The 15,702-nt window shown below is 64.4% G+C and overlaps 4 protein-coding genes across 4 annotated transcripts; 2 read left to right on the forward strand and 2 right to left on the reverse strand.

The window, feature by feature from the left end:
* Positions 1-51: 51 nt before the first annotated feature.
* Positions 52-8,727, reverse strand: CHLRE_12g521200v5 (uncharacterized protein). Its single transcript, XM_001696865.3, has 20 exons — positions 8,560-8,727; positions 8,369-8,471; positions 8,232-8,266; positions 7,829-8,130; positions 7,443-7,569; positions 6,878-7,183; positions 6,514-6,702; positions 6,268-6,345; positions 5,726-5,917; positions 5,147-5,533; positions 4,700-4,842; positions 4,310-4,524; positions 3,901-4,109; positions 3,517-3,621; positions 3,131-3,320; positions 2,644-2,848; positions 2,192-2,419; positions 1,767-1,874; positions 1,398-1,554; positions 52-1,164 (listed from the first exon to the last, which is right to left on the reverse strand). Exons 1-20 carry the CDS (start codon positions 8,560-8,562, stop codon positions 895-897), a joined length of 3,552 nt encoding a protein of 1,183 aa, XP_001696917.2. The 5' UTR covers positions 8,563-8,727; the 3' UTR covers positions 52-894.
* A 150-nt stretch (positions 8,728-8,877) lies between these two features.
* Positions 8,878-12,009, forward strand: CHLRE_12g521250v5 (uncharacterized protein). Its single transcript, XM_043068379.1, has 7 exons — positions 8,878-9,270; positions 9,484-9,600; positions 9,938-10,013; positions 10,122-10,446; positions 10,612-10,925; positions 11,117-11,191; positions 11,385-12,009. The coding sequence occupies exons 1-7, from the start codon at positions 8,975-8,977 to the stop codon at positions 11,577-11,579; spliced, it is 1,398 nt and encodes a 465-aa protein (XP_042918474.1). The 5' UTR covers positions 8,878-8,974; the 3' UTR covers positions 11,580-12,009.
* Positions 12,010-12,056: 47 nt separating this feature from the next.
* CHLRE_12g521300v5 (uncharacterized protein) lies at positions 12,057-14,469 on the forward strand. The gene is made up of 3 exons (XM_001697002.2): positions 12,057-12,249; positions 12,629-12,741; positions 12,920-14,469. The coding sequence occupies exons 1-3, from the start codon at positions 12,160-12,162 to the stop codon at positions 13,041-13,043; spliced, it is 327 nt and encodes a 108-aa protein (XP_001697054.1). The 5' UTR covers positions 12,057-12,159; the 3' UTR covers positions 13,044-14,469.
* Positions 14,470-14,802: 333 nt separating this feature from the next.
* On the reverse strand, positions 14,803-15,567 carry CHLRE_12g521336v5 (uncharacterized protein). The gene has a single exon (XM_043068380.1). The coding sequence runs from the start codon at positions 15,428-15,430 to the stop codon at positions 15,074-15,076; it is 357 nt and encodes a 118-aa protein (XP_042918475.1). The 5' UTR covers positions 15,431-15,567; the 3' UTR covers positions 14,803-15,073.
* Positions 15,568-15,702: the final 135 nt, after the last annotated feature.

Below are 15,702 nucleotides of genomic sequence, written 5' to 3' on the forward strand. Positions count from 1 at the left end.
GTGGAGGACTGCGTGGCATGAGCCGGGGGTTTCTTTGACAGCACTTGGCGACGCGGCGCTGGGTTACATGTGTACACCGTATGCGCTGCTGTTCGTTTGAATGACCATATTAAGGATAGGACTCACGTCTGGGCCAGCTTCCCTTCGCTAAGCTGTTTATCAGGCGCGACTGCTTAGCGCCAATATCACTCTTTGCATTCTATACGCTAAAAGGAATCGCGACTAGCGCCTCGGCCACGGCATGCGAGGACTCGGAACACCGCGGCTTGCATGTGGGCCCACTTTCAAGGCTTGAGGGCGCCATTACGATTGCACACAAAAGTCTTGATCGTGGCTCCACAACATGCGGCGCAGTGTCTTGGGTGTTGCGAGTTGCCAAGCCCGCCCCGCTCAGAAGCCACGCTATGGAGCTCCTCCCGTCTGGCTTTGCCCTTCCCCCGTAACCCCATCAGCACTCGTCAAGGGAGGTGGGTTTCCCTCCCCTTCCCAAAGAAGAATGGGCTGGTTGAGGTATACATGTGCACATCACAACTTGGACTCGGCTACTCCCTGCACTCGCCCTGGAAGTCGACCAGCCACTTGCACGGTTGAACATTTGGTCCTGGCCTCGAGACTTAGTTGCCGGTAAATGGCCTCTGCTCGACCCCTTTCCTAATTCATGCGCCTGGCTGTCAGCCTCCGGCTTAATACCGTAAATGGTCTGACCATACACGCCGGTTGCGGACAGTCGTGCGTGCCCAAAGTGTGCGCAACTGCTACATGGTCTTCACGGCAACAGTCGGCAACCGGCAACCGCTCTGCTCAAAGCCAAAGACCGCACGGTGGCACATGCCACACGCCCACATGTCCTACGCATGACCATTCCCAGGCCCACCTACCGCATCCCAATGCTCCTCACTTCTTCCCGGCCGCCTTGGCGCCGCCCCGACCTCCGCCGCGCCCACCCGCCGGCTTTGCCGCGGCGCCCGCTTTCCCGCGGCCTCCACCACCGCCCGCCGTCCCGCCCTTTTTCCCTTTGCCAGCCTTGCCGTCGTCCTGCAGGTGCACCTCCAGCCCGCCCTTGGCCAGCCGCCGCGCTAGGGTGCGTGCGTCCACGTCGTCGTCGTCCTCTTCCTCCTCCTCCCCGCCCTCGCCCGACTCCTGCTTGACAGCGGGCTTCGCCTCCTGCACACAGCCACATCAGAGCAGCGAGCAGCCATGAGCAATCAACAAATAAGCGCACTCCAGGCAGGAGATCCGCGGGCGCGGGGTGCGGCAGGTGCAACAGCACAGCAGGCGTTGCAAGCACGCCGCGGGCACAGGAGATGCAGGGTAGGCTCCTTGCAGCCCCCGACCGCGCGCGGGCTACAGCGCATACGCGACAAAAGGGACTAAGTTTCGCGCTGCTTAGCACGCACCTCCTCGCCGCCCTCGCCACCCTCGCCGCCCTCCTCCTCGTCCTCCTCCTCCGCAGCCGCCTTGCGGCCGCCCTTGGCCTTGCCCTTGCCGCGCCCCAGCTTCACCTCCTCCACCTGCGCATTGCAGCGCGCCGCCGGCGCCGTGGAGTTGAGCGTCCTGCAGGGGAAGAAGGCAAGGCGGCGGCGGGACAGGGGCCGAGCGGCGGCAGAAAAGCGTCACGGCATGCACGACATAAGGCTTGCGAACGGGCAGCCGACAGCCGAGCACAGCTGGCGGATCAGACCACCGCCCTTATCAGCTTGTATCGCCTAACCCCCGGCTTGCCCCCACATCCCCTGCACGCTGCCGCGACGCGCCGCGCCGCGCACCGTGTGAATGCGGCCTTGACCTTGGGCGGCACGTCCTTGAACAGATCCGCCGCCCAGGGCGCCTTGCTCTTGAAGGAGGTCACGTCCAGGATGTAGTCGAACTGCTCCCTGCGCTCAGGGGTGGGGTGGGGGTGGGTGGGCGGGCTCCCGGGACGGTGGGGCCAGGACACTCCGCACCACATGCTGGCGATGCAAGCTATAAACACATACCGGTACACGCTCGAGCTCGCTGTCCCAAGAGTGTCCTCCCGGGTGCTCTTACATTCCCGGCGCCATGCCAAGATGCCCTGGCGTTACAGCAGAAGCCGCAAAAAAACCACATTTGACCCCCCTGTGCCCCGGGCCCATTTGGGTTTGGAGCGACGAGCCGCCCACCCCACCCCTCACGTCTGCAAACCCCCCTCCCCCCACAGCACCCGACCCACTTGTCTATGCAGTACTCGTGCATCTCCGCCACCACCCTCGGCACCGCCGCCTCCTGCTGCTGCTGGAGCGGCCGCGCCAGCAGGTGCCTCAGCGCCGAGGCGTACTCCAACCGCACGCCGCTGCGCCCCGCCGCCACCAGCCCCGAGGCCGTCATGCTGGTGGACAGCTCGCCCAGCAGCCGCCGCTGCTTGCCGCTGGTGGAGTTGTTGCCGAACCAGGCGGAGAAGCTGCGGCAGGCGAGGTTGAGGCGGGGAGGAGAGGAGGGTGAGGAGGGGCGGGGTGAGAGAGGCTGACGGAGGGCAATGGGCCGTTGCGAGGCCCCGCGCAGGACCCGGCACTGGTGCCGGGGGAAGGCACAGGTGCGAGTGCGCAGGTGCGTCAGAGCAGCCGCGGCTGCAGCCGCACCACCACAGAGTGCGCACACATGCAACAGGGCGGCGCGTCCACTCACCGCGGGAAGTTCATCTCTCCCGGGAACAGCCCAAACACTTCGCGGCCGCCGCGCATGTAGGCGCAGGGCAGCACGCAGCCCACCACGGCCATGGCGGGCATGAGGCCCCAGTTCTGGTGGCGGCGGATGCTGGTGTTGAGCACGTCGCCGGCGGAGAAGGCGTCGGCGGCCTTGGCCAGCGCGCGCAGGCGGGAGGCGGCGTCCGCTGCGGGCGGGAAGGAATTAGGAGAGTGAGTATGTACATGGGGAGCGGTGGCGCCACACCCGGAACAGCGCGCACGGGATCACCGCCACCGGGAAGCGAATGCCCAGCCCGCGGCGTTCACTCGCCCCTCCGGTCCTGCCACATGCGCATCCCGCTGTGCCCTTGCTCTGCCGTGTCCGTACACCGAACACGGGTGCCGCTTTTCGGTTCCGTTCACTCCATTCGGCTGCCTGATTGCCCTTGCTAGTGACCCGCCGCCTTCAAATACGCCGCCACACGCACTTGTGATGGCGGGCTTGTGGTTGACGTAGTTCTCCTGCAGCAGCAGCGGCACCAGGTCGCTGTCCGCGAACACCAGCTCCAGCCGGTCGCCCAGCGACAGCTGGCCGCTGGACGGCTCCAGCAGCTGCCGGCTGCACTCGAAGGGCGAGCGGTCCATGTCCTTGCTGGAGCCCAGGCGGCCGCTCCTCACCTGCGGACGGGGTGGGCAGGGGTGGGCAGGGGTGGGCAGGGGTGGGCGGGGGTTCCATGCATACGGCTTTGCGTGGCGGCGGTGATGGACGGGCGCAGTGATGGACGGGCAGAAAATGCCAGGGTCGCTCCTCCCCCCTTCGCTCGCTCGCTCGCTCCTTCCATCCCTCCCCAACCCCTCCACCCCCTCCACTTACGTCGTCGAAGCTGACCGCCACACTGCGCAGGCGCACCATCTGCAGCTGCCCCAGGATGAGGCGCAGGTCGCCGCCCGCGCCCGTCACAAGTGCATCCATGGTGGCCTGCGTGGGTGATTGAGGGGTATCAAAAGCACCCAGGGTCGATGGAATGCCAGAGCGGGCGGCCACAGGCGCGTACACCAGTTCCTCTGGGTGCTGGATGCGGTGCGCTGATTGGAAGCATCCCGCACGTCTCCGCAGGACAGGTGGCGAAGTCCTGAGGCAACACAGCCACGAACCCGCACGCTGGGCCCCCACTTTCAACATCACACCCACGCGCACGCACACGCCTCGCTCTTTTCCCTTCTCGACACGCACACTCACACACGCACACACTCCTACCTGGTTGATGGCCAGGCCCTCCTTGGCCGCGATCTCGCTCATGCGCTTGGAGATCTGCAGCACCGTGGGCTTGCGGAACTCCAGCTCCAGGCAGTGGTTGCGCAGGCTCTTGAGCTTCTGGTTGTACTTGTCGTTGCAGATGCAGATGATGGGGATCTTGCTGCGCTTGATGGTGTCGATCAGGTCCTGGACGCCGCCGCGGTCGCCGCCTGCATTGGCAAGGGTGTGTGTGGAGGGGTGGGGGAAGAGAGGGAGCCATGGGCACCAACATTATCCAGCAGCGCCCAAGCCCCGCAGGGCAAGAGCTGAACCTACAGCACCTCCCAAACCATACGGTACTCAGCATCCCACGCATCCCACTATCACCACCCACCACCCGGTTTCATTTGGGAATCGTACAACCACCCACCCGACATGCCGTCCACCTCGTCCATGATCAGAAGCTGCCGCCGCGGCGCCGTGCTGCCCAAGCCGCCTCCGCAGCCGCCTCCGAACAGCCCGGGCGGCAGTGTGGTGCTGGTGACCATCTCCTTGATGATGTTGGACTGCTTGCCGGCGATGCCCTCGCTGGTCTTGCCGGCCTTGTTGCGCGTGTCGCTGGCGTTCATTTCCACCACCTCGAAGCTGACCAAGTGGGAGAGGAGGCAGCAAACGCCATGCACGCGACAGCACCGTGTAAATGTGCAAGTAGCAAGCAGCTGACCCGAAATAGTAATATCTCCACCAGGCCGCCCGCCCACTCCGCACACACTTGCCCCGCCCCCGCCCCCTCCCGCCCAGCCCCTCGCCCAGCGCTCACCCCGCCTCCCGCGCCATGATGTGTGCGGCGCTGGTCTTGCCGATGCCGGGCGGGCCGCTCAGCAGCGCCGCCTTCTTGGACAGGTCCTTAGGCTTGCTGCCGCCGCCCTTGGCCGTGGGGGCGGCGCCGCCGCGGAGGTGAACCTGCAGCAGTGCGGGAGGGTGCAACAATCATACCAGACACATGCGGGTACACCGCCACCAACCCAACCCCTTCGTTATTGCCTAGAAGTCCTGCCTACACCCCCGGCCCTGTCCCCTTCCCCTTCTCCCAACAAACCCCCTTGCCCCCATCCCACCCCGGATGGCAGTCCTGCGCGCTGGCGCCAACGGTATGTCCATGCTGTTCCTAACGGATGTCGGCATATATGCTTGTAGTACAATAAATTATTCCGTCCATGCACGGTCAGAACCCCCATCACACACAGACACTTCGCCTTTGCCGCACCTGCTCCCAATTCATCAGCCATGACTTGAGGTTGTCGACCAGTGTGTTGTTGCCCACCAGCTCTGCGCTGTTGCGCGGCTTGTACTTGTCCACCCACAGCTGGTACTGGCCGGCGTCCCCGGCGGCGGCAGGCTGCCGAGTGACGCCGGCTGGCCGGGCGGAGGAGGGGCCGGCAGCTGCGCCGGCGCCGGGCCGCTGCGCGGCGGCAGGCTGGCTGGCCGGTTGCTGAGACGGAGGCTGTGAGGCGGGCTGCGAGGCGGGCGCGGCAGCGGCGGGTGCGGATGCGGGCGGTGCTGCGGCGTTTTCTGCCGGGATGAAAGGCTCGGAGGCGCGGATGAGTGAGAACAGGCCGTCCTCGTCAATGACCTTGGTGCCGTGCTCGCGGGCCTGTAGGGCAGATCAGGAGGTTGTGCGCGGCATGAACACCCGTCCAGTCAGCGGCGTGTCGCTAGCCGTTTACTGGGATTGGACCCGCCCCACCCCCGGACGACAGACGCTTACTACTTCATTCCTCTACCTTTCGAAAACGGAACGAAGCCCTGCGCAGCCCCTCACGCAGTCCCTCGCGCAGCCCCCTACCTTCCGGTACTTGCTCCTGCCCGTGTGGTGTCCCACCACCAGGAAGCTCGTCTTGCCCGACACCGCCCCCGTGACGCGGCCGCCGTGGCGCTTGATGTAGTCGGTGGCTTCCTCGCGGCCCAGGCTGTCCAGCACGCCGCTGATCACAAAGGTCTTGCCGGTCAGGCAGTCAGGGTGGCCGCGCGGCGCCTCCTGCGGTGAGAACAAGGTTGAGGGCGGTGCAGGGCGCGGGTGACGGTGGGGGTGCAGGGCTCGGGGGACGGTGGGGGTGCAGGGCGCAGGTGGGGGTGCGGGTGCGTGTGGGGGTGCGCCAGGCTGCGTCGGCAGCATGGCGGGCGAAGGGGACGCAGCGCTGTGCTGGATGGGTAGGGGCACTGGGCTGTAGCCTCAGCGAGCAGCATTCGAGAGCTGGGGACAGCATTGCTGCGCTGGACTGCGCATTGCACTTCCCTGCCCTCTCCGCCCTGGCCCTGCCCTCTCCGCCCTGGCCCTGCCCTCTCCACCCTGGCCCTGCCCTCTCCACCCTGGCCCTGCGGCCGCACCTTGTTGCCCTGGTTGGGCGGCGGCGCACTGGCGTAGGCGGCGCCGTCCTGGCCCTCAGGCAGCAGGCTGAAGTCCACCTGCAGGAGCGGCAGGAGCAGGAAAAGCGGGAGGAGCGGGAGGAAAGCATGGGCGAAACGCGAACGCCAGGTCACTTGACTCGTGCATGGCCCTGCAAACCCCCCCCCCCGTACGCAGCAGCCACCAGGCCACCGCAGCGACTCAGTGTAGCGCAGCCACACACATACCTCAGTCTCCGGCGGCAGCTGTGCCACCGCTGCGTCCACCGCAGCAATGGCAGACGCGGAGCCGGGGTTGGTGGAGAAGACGGCCTTGGTGGCAGCGGACTTGCGCCGGGCGGCCGCGGTCGGGCTCGCTGCTCGGGCAGGCGCCTTCTTTGGGCCCCCTGTAGCCTTGCCACCAGAGCCCTGCTCGTCCTGCGTAATCAGTTTGCGGCATTGCATGACACACAAATTACAAAAGCCGGTCGCAACCACGGCCACGTACCTTCCACCTGAACGCGTCTCCCACCTAAACGCTTAGTTGTCGTGGGACCACACTTCCCCGCGGGAGCTTTGGGCTGGTACTTACAACCCGCCCCCTCCCGCGCACCTTGGCCGGCGAGCGCGCGTGCTTGGTGCCCGCCAGCGGCTTCTTCTTCTCCGGCTCCGAGCCCTTGGGTGTGATGGTCATGGCGGGGCCCGCGACCTTTTTGCCCTTGCCCTTGGCCGGCTGCTTGGCGGCCGCAGCCGCGGGCTTGGCCGCAGCGGCCTTCGGCGTGGCCTTGGCCTTGGCCTTGCCGGCCTTGCCCCCCGCCTCCTCGTCCTCGCTGTCCTCCATCACCACATCGCTGTCATCGTCGTCGTCCTCCTCCTCCATCACCACGTCACTGTCGTCGTCGCTGCTCTCGTCGCCGCCCTGCAGGCCCCAGGTTCAGGCGCAGGCGGGCACACCTGATTCCGCCGCCCCTGCATCTGCTCGACCCCGGGCCACCGGCTGCCCAACCAGCCCTGGCGGCCCTCAGGGATCCCTCGCCATCCTAGCCGCACGTCCGACGCGCCCCGTGTGCCTCCGGCCGCCTGCATCCATCACAGCTGCCCCTCACCCCCAGGCCCTAGCCTGAAGCCCATCCCTGCCACAGCCGAACGCCGCGCCACCTCCCCAGTGCCCACCCCACCTGGTACTCCTCGTCTCCGTCCGTGCCCTCACTCGACACCTCCACCACGTCATCGTCGTCGCCGTCATCCGCCACCACACGCCGCTTCTTGGCGGCAGGCGCCTTGCCGCTAGCAGCCTTCTTGCCCCTGGGGCCCGAACACGCCCGCGTTGAGGGGATGCAGTATGTGAGGCATGATTGCAACCATTACCGAAAGGCCGGGCCTAGCGCTAGTCGCCTGCGCCCCATGCTTCACCCAGCCGCCCCAAAGCCCACACTCCGCAGGGCCCCGTGCGCATAACCCATGGCCGCCCCCCCTACTGCATAGGGTTCGGCAAATATTGGGCTGGTATCTACAACCCCCCCCCCCCCCCGCCCGTCCCCGCGCTATGCCGCTGTCCACCCACCCGGAGCCTTTGCCGCCGCTGCCCGGCGGCTGCTTCTTCGAGTCCGTGCCCGCAGCGGCGGCGCCCGCCTGCTTCTTCGGAGTAGAGGCCTTCTTCTTCTCCACCACCACCAGGTCATCGTCATCATCCTCGTCGATGATGACCCTGCTCTTCTTTGCTGCGGGCTTGGCGGCCGGCGGGGAGGCCGAGGCCGCAGGCTTGGCCGCAGCCGGCGCTGCCGCAGCCTTCGGCTCCGCCTTCACTGCTGTCGCCGCTGGCTCCTTCACGGCCGCCGACGCGACGGCACCGCCACCGGCCTCAGCCTGGGGAGAAGGGACAGGAATGCTTGTCAGTGGGCTCTTCGTGCCAAGATGGTCAGGCATGGTGTCTCAGGGTGGCCTGACAACAGGGAAGAGGTTGTTACCTTCGCGGCTGGGGCAGCCGGCTTGCTGGCTCCGCCTACACGTGGGCATATGCAGGTGCGTGGGGGCAGTGTGGGGTCAGTGACGCGACGATCGTGGCCTCCGCCGAGGCCCCAAGTGTCAACCGTGCTGCGCTCACCAGGGGGTTTGCTGAAGAAGCTGCGAATGTCCTTGCCCACTGGCTTCGCTGGCTGCTTCTCCTCCTTCTTGGGAGACTTGCTGTCCGCGGGCTCTGACTTGCCCTGGAAGCGAAAGCAGGGGAGCACACTCAGACCAGCGTCGCAACGCCCAAGGATGCTGCGCTCGTTGCGCGAGGACTGCCCGTCTCACCATCCTGATCTATGTCTAAGAAGAGATGTTTGACACGACGTCTACTAGCGAAGCATCAGGTCAGTGAGTGGACTCAGCCACAAATGGCGCGAATTCAAGGTCTAAAGAACCACACAGTGCTTGGGCTGTAAGTCCAGGTTATCGGATTGGAAGCTATGCACTCCAATGTTGTGCATCGCCTAACGCGAGAAGAAATGTTTTGCAATCAGTTTTCGGTTCCTCATTGAGCCCTTCCCCCGGTTGGCGCTCGCCAGGGACACCAGCAGTAACCAAACAAAACCAATGTTATGTAGGTGCCACATGTTGTATAGCCATTACAAAACAGTGTTTATGCCCAGGCGACTGCGGAATTCGAGACACTCCGAGACAAGCGCAACACCCGGTCGCAAACTATTTCACAAATACCATGGACAGGATGCCGGGTAGTCGGCCTCCGGGCGGCCCGGGTTCTGGGAGCCCGGCCGACCTTCTCCGCAGGCGTGCCATCGGAGCGCATGCCGTGACCGCGGCGCCGCTCGCACCGCCCGCGTCCGGCGGGCTGGGCACGCTGGGTGAAGAGGAGGAGAGCGGCAGCAGCACACAGGCCAGTGCGCCGGCTATGGAGGCGGTGCCTGCGGGTATCTTTGCAACGCCTAAGCCACGCGGAGCCGTGACGCTGGCCAACTGGGCGACGTACTGGGACCGCAAGCTTGAGGTGCAGCCCACCGGCAGGTGCGCGGGGGCTGGGCCGCCTATCGTGCTCGAGCCGCACCGCGCTCGCCGCTTCTTGTGAGGTCGCACTGCGGCCATGACAGGCCACGAAAGCACTGCGTGGCGGTGGGAGCCCAGGCGTTGCGATGTGCTTCAGGGCGTGTCTGCCGGCAGCGTGTAATTGCTCAATCGCCCACGCGGCCTGCCGTGATACGTGCTGCCTTGCGGCTGCAGGGGTGGCACCTTCAACGTGTATCTGGCGGGCGACTCGGGGCCGGTGGTCATGTGCATCCACGGCGGCGGCTACAGCGGCCTGACGTGGTCGCTGGTGGCCAAGAAGCTCAAAGACAAGTGAGGAGGAGGCGGAGGAGGGGGAGGAGAAGGCGGTGCGTGGGGGAGGGCCGCCAGCGGCGGGAATGCTCTTGCTGGCCTTGCGGCTGTATAGAAGGGCTATACGCAGAGATGGGGCCCGAGAAGGGGGGGGCGAACAGGGTGCAGAAAGGGAGCGCGAGGCTGATCGGTTATGCACCCAAGCAGTGTTCCATGAGGGTCGCTGGGGTCGACTAGGGCCTCGATGACCATGTTGCAAAACGAGAAACGATAAGTCTGCATGCACACTGCTCACATGGAAAGCACCTGCCCCATGAACATAAGAAGGCTGGCGGCGGTGCAACCTCTTGCCGCACAGGTACCGGGTAGTGGCACCCGACATGCGGGGGCACGGCCTCACAAAGACAGACAATGACACGGACTTTTCAAAAGAGGTATGTGCCGCGCCAGACCTTGCGCAGCAGGCCATGCCTGCTGCATTGCACGCGGCTCGTCAACCGTGAGCTCCTCACGTCCGTGCTCTGCCCCTGGACTGGCTGCAGACAATGTCGGACGACATCATTGCGATATGGGAGCACATGTTCGGCGCGGCGGCCTCCGCCGCCTCCAGTGGTGCGGCCAACAGCAAGGAGGGGCCGGCCCCCAGCGGCGACAGCACTCCCTCCACGCCAGCGCCCACAGCCCCCGCGACAGCACCACCGGCAGCAGCTCATGGGCCGGGCACGCCGGCGGCTGACGCGCCCCCGGCAGGTGTACTGGTGGGCCACAGCATGGGCGGCGGGCTGGCGGTGTGGGCGGGCGCGGCCAAGCGCATAAAGCGGCTGGAGGGCGTGGTGGTGGTGGACGTGGTAGAGGGCACGGCGCTGGGTGAGTGACGGCGGCGGTGCTGGACAGATAATCGCGGCGCGCTGACTGCTCCAACCATCATGAAACGCTACTTGCCCGCATGCGATGCGTGCCGTGCAACTGTGAACCACTTCCCACGGCCGCTTGCCTCATGGCCCCGCTCCTCTCCGCCTCTGCCCCGCGCAGCCGCGCTGCCGCACATGATGAACGTGCTGGCCGGCCGGCCCGCCTCCTTTCCCTCGCTGGAGGAGGCGGTCACGTGGGCGGTGCGCAGCGGCATGAGCCGCAACAAGGAGGCGGCAGCTGTGTCCATGCCGGGGCAGCTGCAGCAGCAGGGTGGCGCAGGGGCTGGGGCCGGGGGCGCGGGAGGAGGGCCGGGCGGCGGCGGCGGCGGCAGCGGCGGCGACGGCGGGGGGCAGTGGACGTGGCGCACGCCCCTGGAGCTCAGCCGGCCGTACTGGGAGGGCTGGTACATGGGTCTGTCAGAGGCGTTCCTGCAGGTACGTGGCACAGCCTACATGCCTGCAAGCTTGCAAAGAATGTGGAAGGGAAGGCTGGGTTGCGCGCCAGTGAGCATGGCTCATCGGCCTGCAGTCGTCAACTCTGCTGTATGTGCCGCATAAGTCGCTACTACTAGGATTACGGACTCGTGGCTAGGCCTCTGAAGTGCGTTCGCCCCTGCGCCGTGCAGCTGTCGTGTCCCAAGGCGTTGGTGCTGGCCGGCACCGACCGACTGGACCGGGCGCTGACCATCGGACAGATGCAGGTGCGAGACTCAAGACGCCCTATCGGCCCCCAACCCGCCTGCGCGCCCCTGCCCACATAACAAGCATCACGACTCTTGCCCGACCGTTGGTCAGCATCTACCCCTCCCATGTCCCGCCTGATGAACAGCCCAGGCTACTTCTACACCCCATCTCCTTCATGCTTTCCCCTCTGCACTGCACTGCCACACGCAGGGCAAGTTCCAGTTGATACTCATGCCCACCGCCGGGCACGCCATCCAAGAGGACGAGCCCGACCGCACCGCAGAGCACCTGCTGGGCTTCCTCAAGCGCTTCCGCGTGGGCGAGCCGCCGATGGTCTTCCCGCGCGCGCCAACAGGCATCAAGCCCGTGCTGCCGGTGGTTGCGGGGCCAGTGCTGGAGCACTGAGTAGGGCAACGGAGAAGGCACGGAGGAGGGGCGTGTGCGGGGGGAGGACGCAGGTTATGCGACAGCTTGGGGCGGCGGTCCGCTCGGCATCGATGCGGCTGTCCGTTTCCCATAGCGCGGACGTGGTGTTTGACACGGTAGGGAAGCTGGGGAGCGGCCGGTGCAGGCTAGCGCGTGACACTGTGTTAGTCACCTTCTTCCGGGTCGCTTGGGGCCGCGGCCAAGGCCGCGGCCCCAGCAGGGCCCAGCTGCCAAAGCGTTTCGGAGAAAGGGATTCTGGATGAGATGTGGCAGGGGTTTTGCTACAGCAACAACTTCGGGGGCATGCCATCTGTGAGTCGGTTTAATGTACAATGATGTAGGCCTCTCAAGGCCTTGGAGTTCGGCTGCCTAGTAGCGGAATGAGTCGCGATTGGGAGACACCGATTTCCATAAAGACCGCTGCACCGTCTCCTTCATGGCAATCCAAAGCAACTACACAAAGCTTGTTTTACGCACACATCAGCTGCCGACAAGCAAGCTTGACACTCCTTTCTAAACTACCTGCTACACGTTCGCATAGCCTCGCTTCGTCTGAAACATGTCGTCTTCTACCCTTCGCGCTGAGGCTCCCGAGTTCTACCCCAGCTACATGTACGCGGCCACCGAGTACTACGAGGCTGGCTCGGAGGTGAGGACATTCGGCATTCGGCTAGCCGTTCTGGTGCTTCAGTGGTCACGGCCTGCTGTTTGGAGTTCGCTGATGAGTTGGGATGTGGGCCGTGTACCGAAGGTGCCTGGAAAGTGTTTCGGGTCCACGTCAGTGTCGATGCTTTAGTGAGGGCCCCATACTCGGACTTACCTCCGTTTGCCCCTCTAGCGGCTGTATTACATCCCCCACACCGTCGGGACCTCTCTAGGTTGCGCAGCGCGAGCTGTAGCGGGCTGACTCTCGTCTTGCGAACTTCCTGCGCTTTCATTCCTTCCGTGCGCGCTGTTGCGCGTTGAAGGCTGGCCCCGCGAGCCCGGTACAATTGCTCCAACTGACAGACTGACTCGCTGTGCTACAGGAGGGCATTACGGAGGAGGACCTCGAGGAGCTGGAAGCGCTCGAGGCCTGGGTCGAGCAGATGGCTGCCCTTGACGAGATGGAGCGCGAGCACCTGATTGCGACGGCACTCTCGTAAGTGGGAGCTCTTGACCAGCGCGTCAGGACGTTGGGGCCGGGGCAGCATGCCGTCTCAACACCCCAAACCCTTGTTGTGTTGGCAACGCAGTGCCTCGTCAGCTTGTTGCGGTTGGTGGCACATCTCACTGAGCCGCACCTCCCTCTCCTTCACCCCTGCCCTTCCTCACCACAGGGAGGCAGAGCCGTCCCAGATCCTCGAGGCTGAGATGCGCGCTATGACGCACGAGGAGCAGGAGGCGGCGGCGGCCAGCAAGCGGAAGGGCGACGCCCGCCATCGCCACCACCACAAGCACTAGACGGCTAAGTTGGTCGTGCTGGTAGCTTAGTTGCGCATGGCCGGCCACCAATGTGGGCGCAGAACTGCGCGCGGCTTAGGTTGCAGCGTGACCCCATTGCACATGACTCGGGGATCACAGCTTGCAGGCTGGTATGATAGGCTCTTGTTGATTTGCTGCATTCACGCATATTGCGGATACGCACGCGCTGCTGCTTACCGAGCTCACTGTACGATACCTACCTACTGCTTTTGTCTTGGCGTCGTAGCACGCATCAACCAACATGAAAAAAACCCAAAAATAGAATGATTGCTCGAGAGAAGTGATGCTGGATGCATGGCGTCGGGTGCTGTTGTAGGTTGATAGTGGTCTCGTCACAAGTTTTGCAGTGGCTATGCAGTGACACAAACCCCCACTTCAGTTGGGCGGTAGTCTGGGTTTGCATACCAATTGTGAGCGGGAAAAAAGTTTGAATTGTGTCAACGTCAGGGCGGGGGACACGTGGTGCACGCGCACAGTATTCATCTAATTGTGTGCAAGAACGCCCGTCCTCCACCGCAACCTACTGCTGTGAATGGATACGTGCTGTTGCGATAGGTGTCAGCAGACGGTTTGGGCTTAGCTGATTGTGCGGCCCGCCGGTGCATAACAAAGTCACGGCAGGGAGGCTGCTGTGCAGGTTGATCTCTTGCTAGCACAATCCCAAATTGAGAAGAAGGCACGCAGTGCTGTTCGACGCGCAAGTGCAGGCTTGCACGCAGAGCTGGTGAGGTGCACATGTAACTCATTGTGTCTGCTACCGTCAGGGTCTCCCCTGGTTACCGTAACAATAAGAAACATCGTCGCTCTATGGGATGTTCGCGTGAGTCAACTCGAGGTGGACAGTCATCTAGCGCCGGTGGCGCCTTGGTCCAGCATGCAGTACTACAGGCGGTCCGTTCCCGGGTTCGCGGGTCACTCCCCTGCTGACGGGTTTGTCAGTTGTTCGTCCCTTTCCCCGAAGGTCACTGCTGTGTGTGAATTTGTGATGCACGGTTTCCGGAGTCGGTAGGTTGATTGCAGTAATGGTTGAGTGGCACGTACGTGTAATTTCTTGTGCGGACGACGACCAGGCTTGCTGCTGCGTGTACGGGTCAACTTGTCTTCCTTCTTCTTGTTACTGCCCATGTATGGTGGGGGGCTAGCTACCTTATGTTACTTTTGAGCCTGCGGCTCGGCACCACAGCTGCGGCAGCCGCAGAGGAGGTCAGCGATCTTGCTACCAAGGAACCCGCCCACCCGCCGTGCGTGCTGGATGGCTGCTGCGTGTCTGCTGATGTGCGTGAGGGACATTGGCTTTCTCGATCGGCGCGCATAGGGCAGCACAAGGTCACATAGCACGCGCCGCGTGTGAGATCCCGTTCACCAGCATTGAGATTGAATGTTTCCTGCAAGAAAAAGCCTCGCCCGCCCTTCCAGTGCGGCGTGGCGGCGGCCCGCACACGACCTGCGGCACGCACACGCACACACGCGCGCATGCACACACACACACACACACACACACACATAGTCGTGCCAAGCCACGACTGGTCCGCCAGGATCCGCCGCGCACGCACCCTGTGCGTGTGCATCCATCAGCCCGCCCCATCCTCCACGCACGCGCCTTGCTTACATACTCGATTGTGGGCAGGGAACCCCGCCACAGCCACTACTGTCACATTGCCGCCGCCGGATGTATGGATGGATGCACTCGGCGACCCAGCCACGCCACCCACCGGCCCGCATTCCCCGCCCCACTGAGTAGCAGCAGCGCATGTCCCCTGCCGCACGTGCGACCTTTGCCTGCTCACCTACCGCCTCCAACCACTCATCCTTTCACTGTCTCAGCCCCCCCTTCTCATACACACTCTCGGCCCAAGCAGTAGTACCGTATCAAAGAGCAGTAGTTGGCCCCGCCGCCGCCCACGCCGCCCAGCAGCCAAGCCCCGACCTGACTTGCCCATTCACGTGAGATCTATGGCCACCAAGCAAGTAGGGCACGCCGAGCGAGCGCAAGTCGTGCGTGAGATCCTTTACTTCCGAATCACAACCAGCTGCGGCGGCGGCACCAGCAGCACGACCAGCTGCGCGGGCGGCAGAGGCAGCACCGCCAGCGGCGGGGCTGGGGGCGGCGGCAGCAACGGCAGTGCGGCTGCCGCCGCCGCACCACTGTGGTTAGGACAGGGCCGGCATGCGGGCTCCCAGTCCATGCTGTCGCCGCCGCCGCTCGAGCTGTTCTGCTGTCCGTTAATGGGAGAGGCCGCTACCGCCGCCGCCGCCGCCAGCTGCGCACAGACCGCGCGACCACATCCTTCCTGCTGCTCATCATCGCACTCCATGGGCACGGCCTCCTGCTGCTTCCCGCAATCCACGGCATGCTGCTGTGACATGGTGCTGTTGTGAGTCGGTAGATAGGTTGATTGCAATAATGGTTGAGTGGCACGTGTGCTTTCGTGATGGAACATGGCAAGGGGCAGGAAAGTGTGTGTGCTTTCTTGTGCGGACGACGCCCAGACTTGCTGCTGCGGGTAAGGGTTAACTTGTCTTCCTTCTTGTTACTGCCCATGTGCGGCGGGGGGCTACCGAGCCTTATGTTACTTTTTGAGCCTGCGGCTCGGCACCACAACTGCAGCAGCCGCAGAGGAGGCCAGCGACCTTGGTA

The sequence above is a fragment of the Chlamydomonas reinhardtii genome, chromosome 12, assembly GCF_000002595.2.
Source record: "Chlamydomonas reinhardtii strain CC-503 cw92 mt+ chromosome 12, whole genome shotgun sequence".
Taxonomy (NCBI): Eukaryota; Viridiplantae; Chlorophyta; class Chlorophyceae; order Chlamydomonadales; family Chlamydomonadaceae; genus Chlamydomonas; species Chlamydomonas reinhardtii.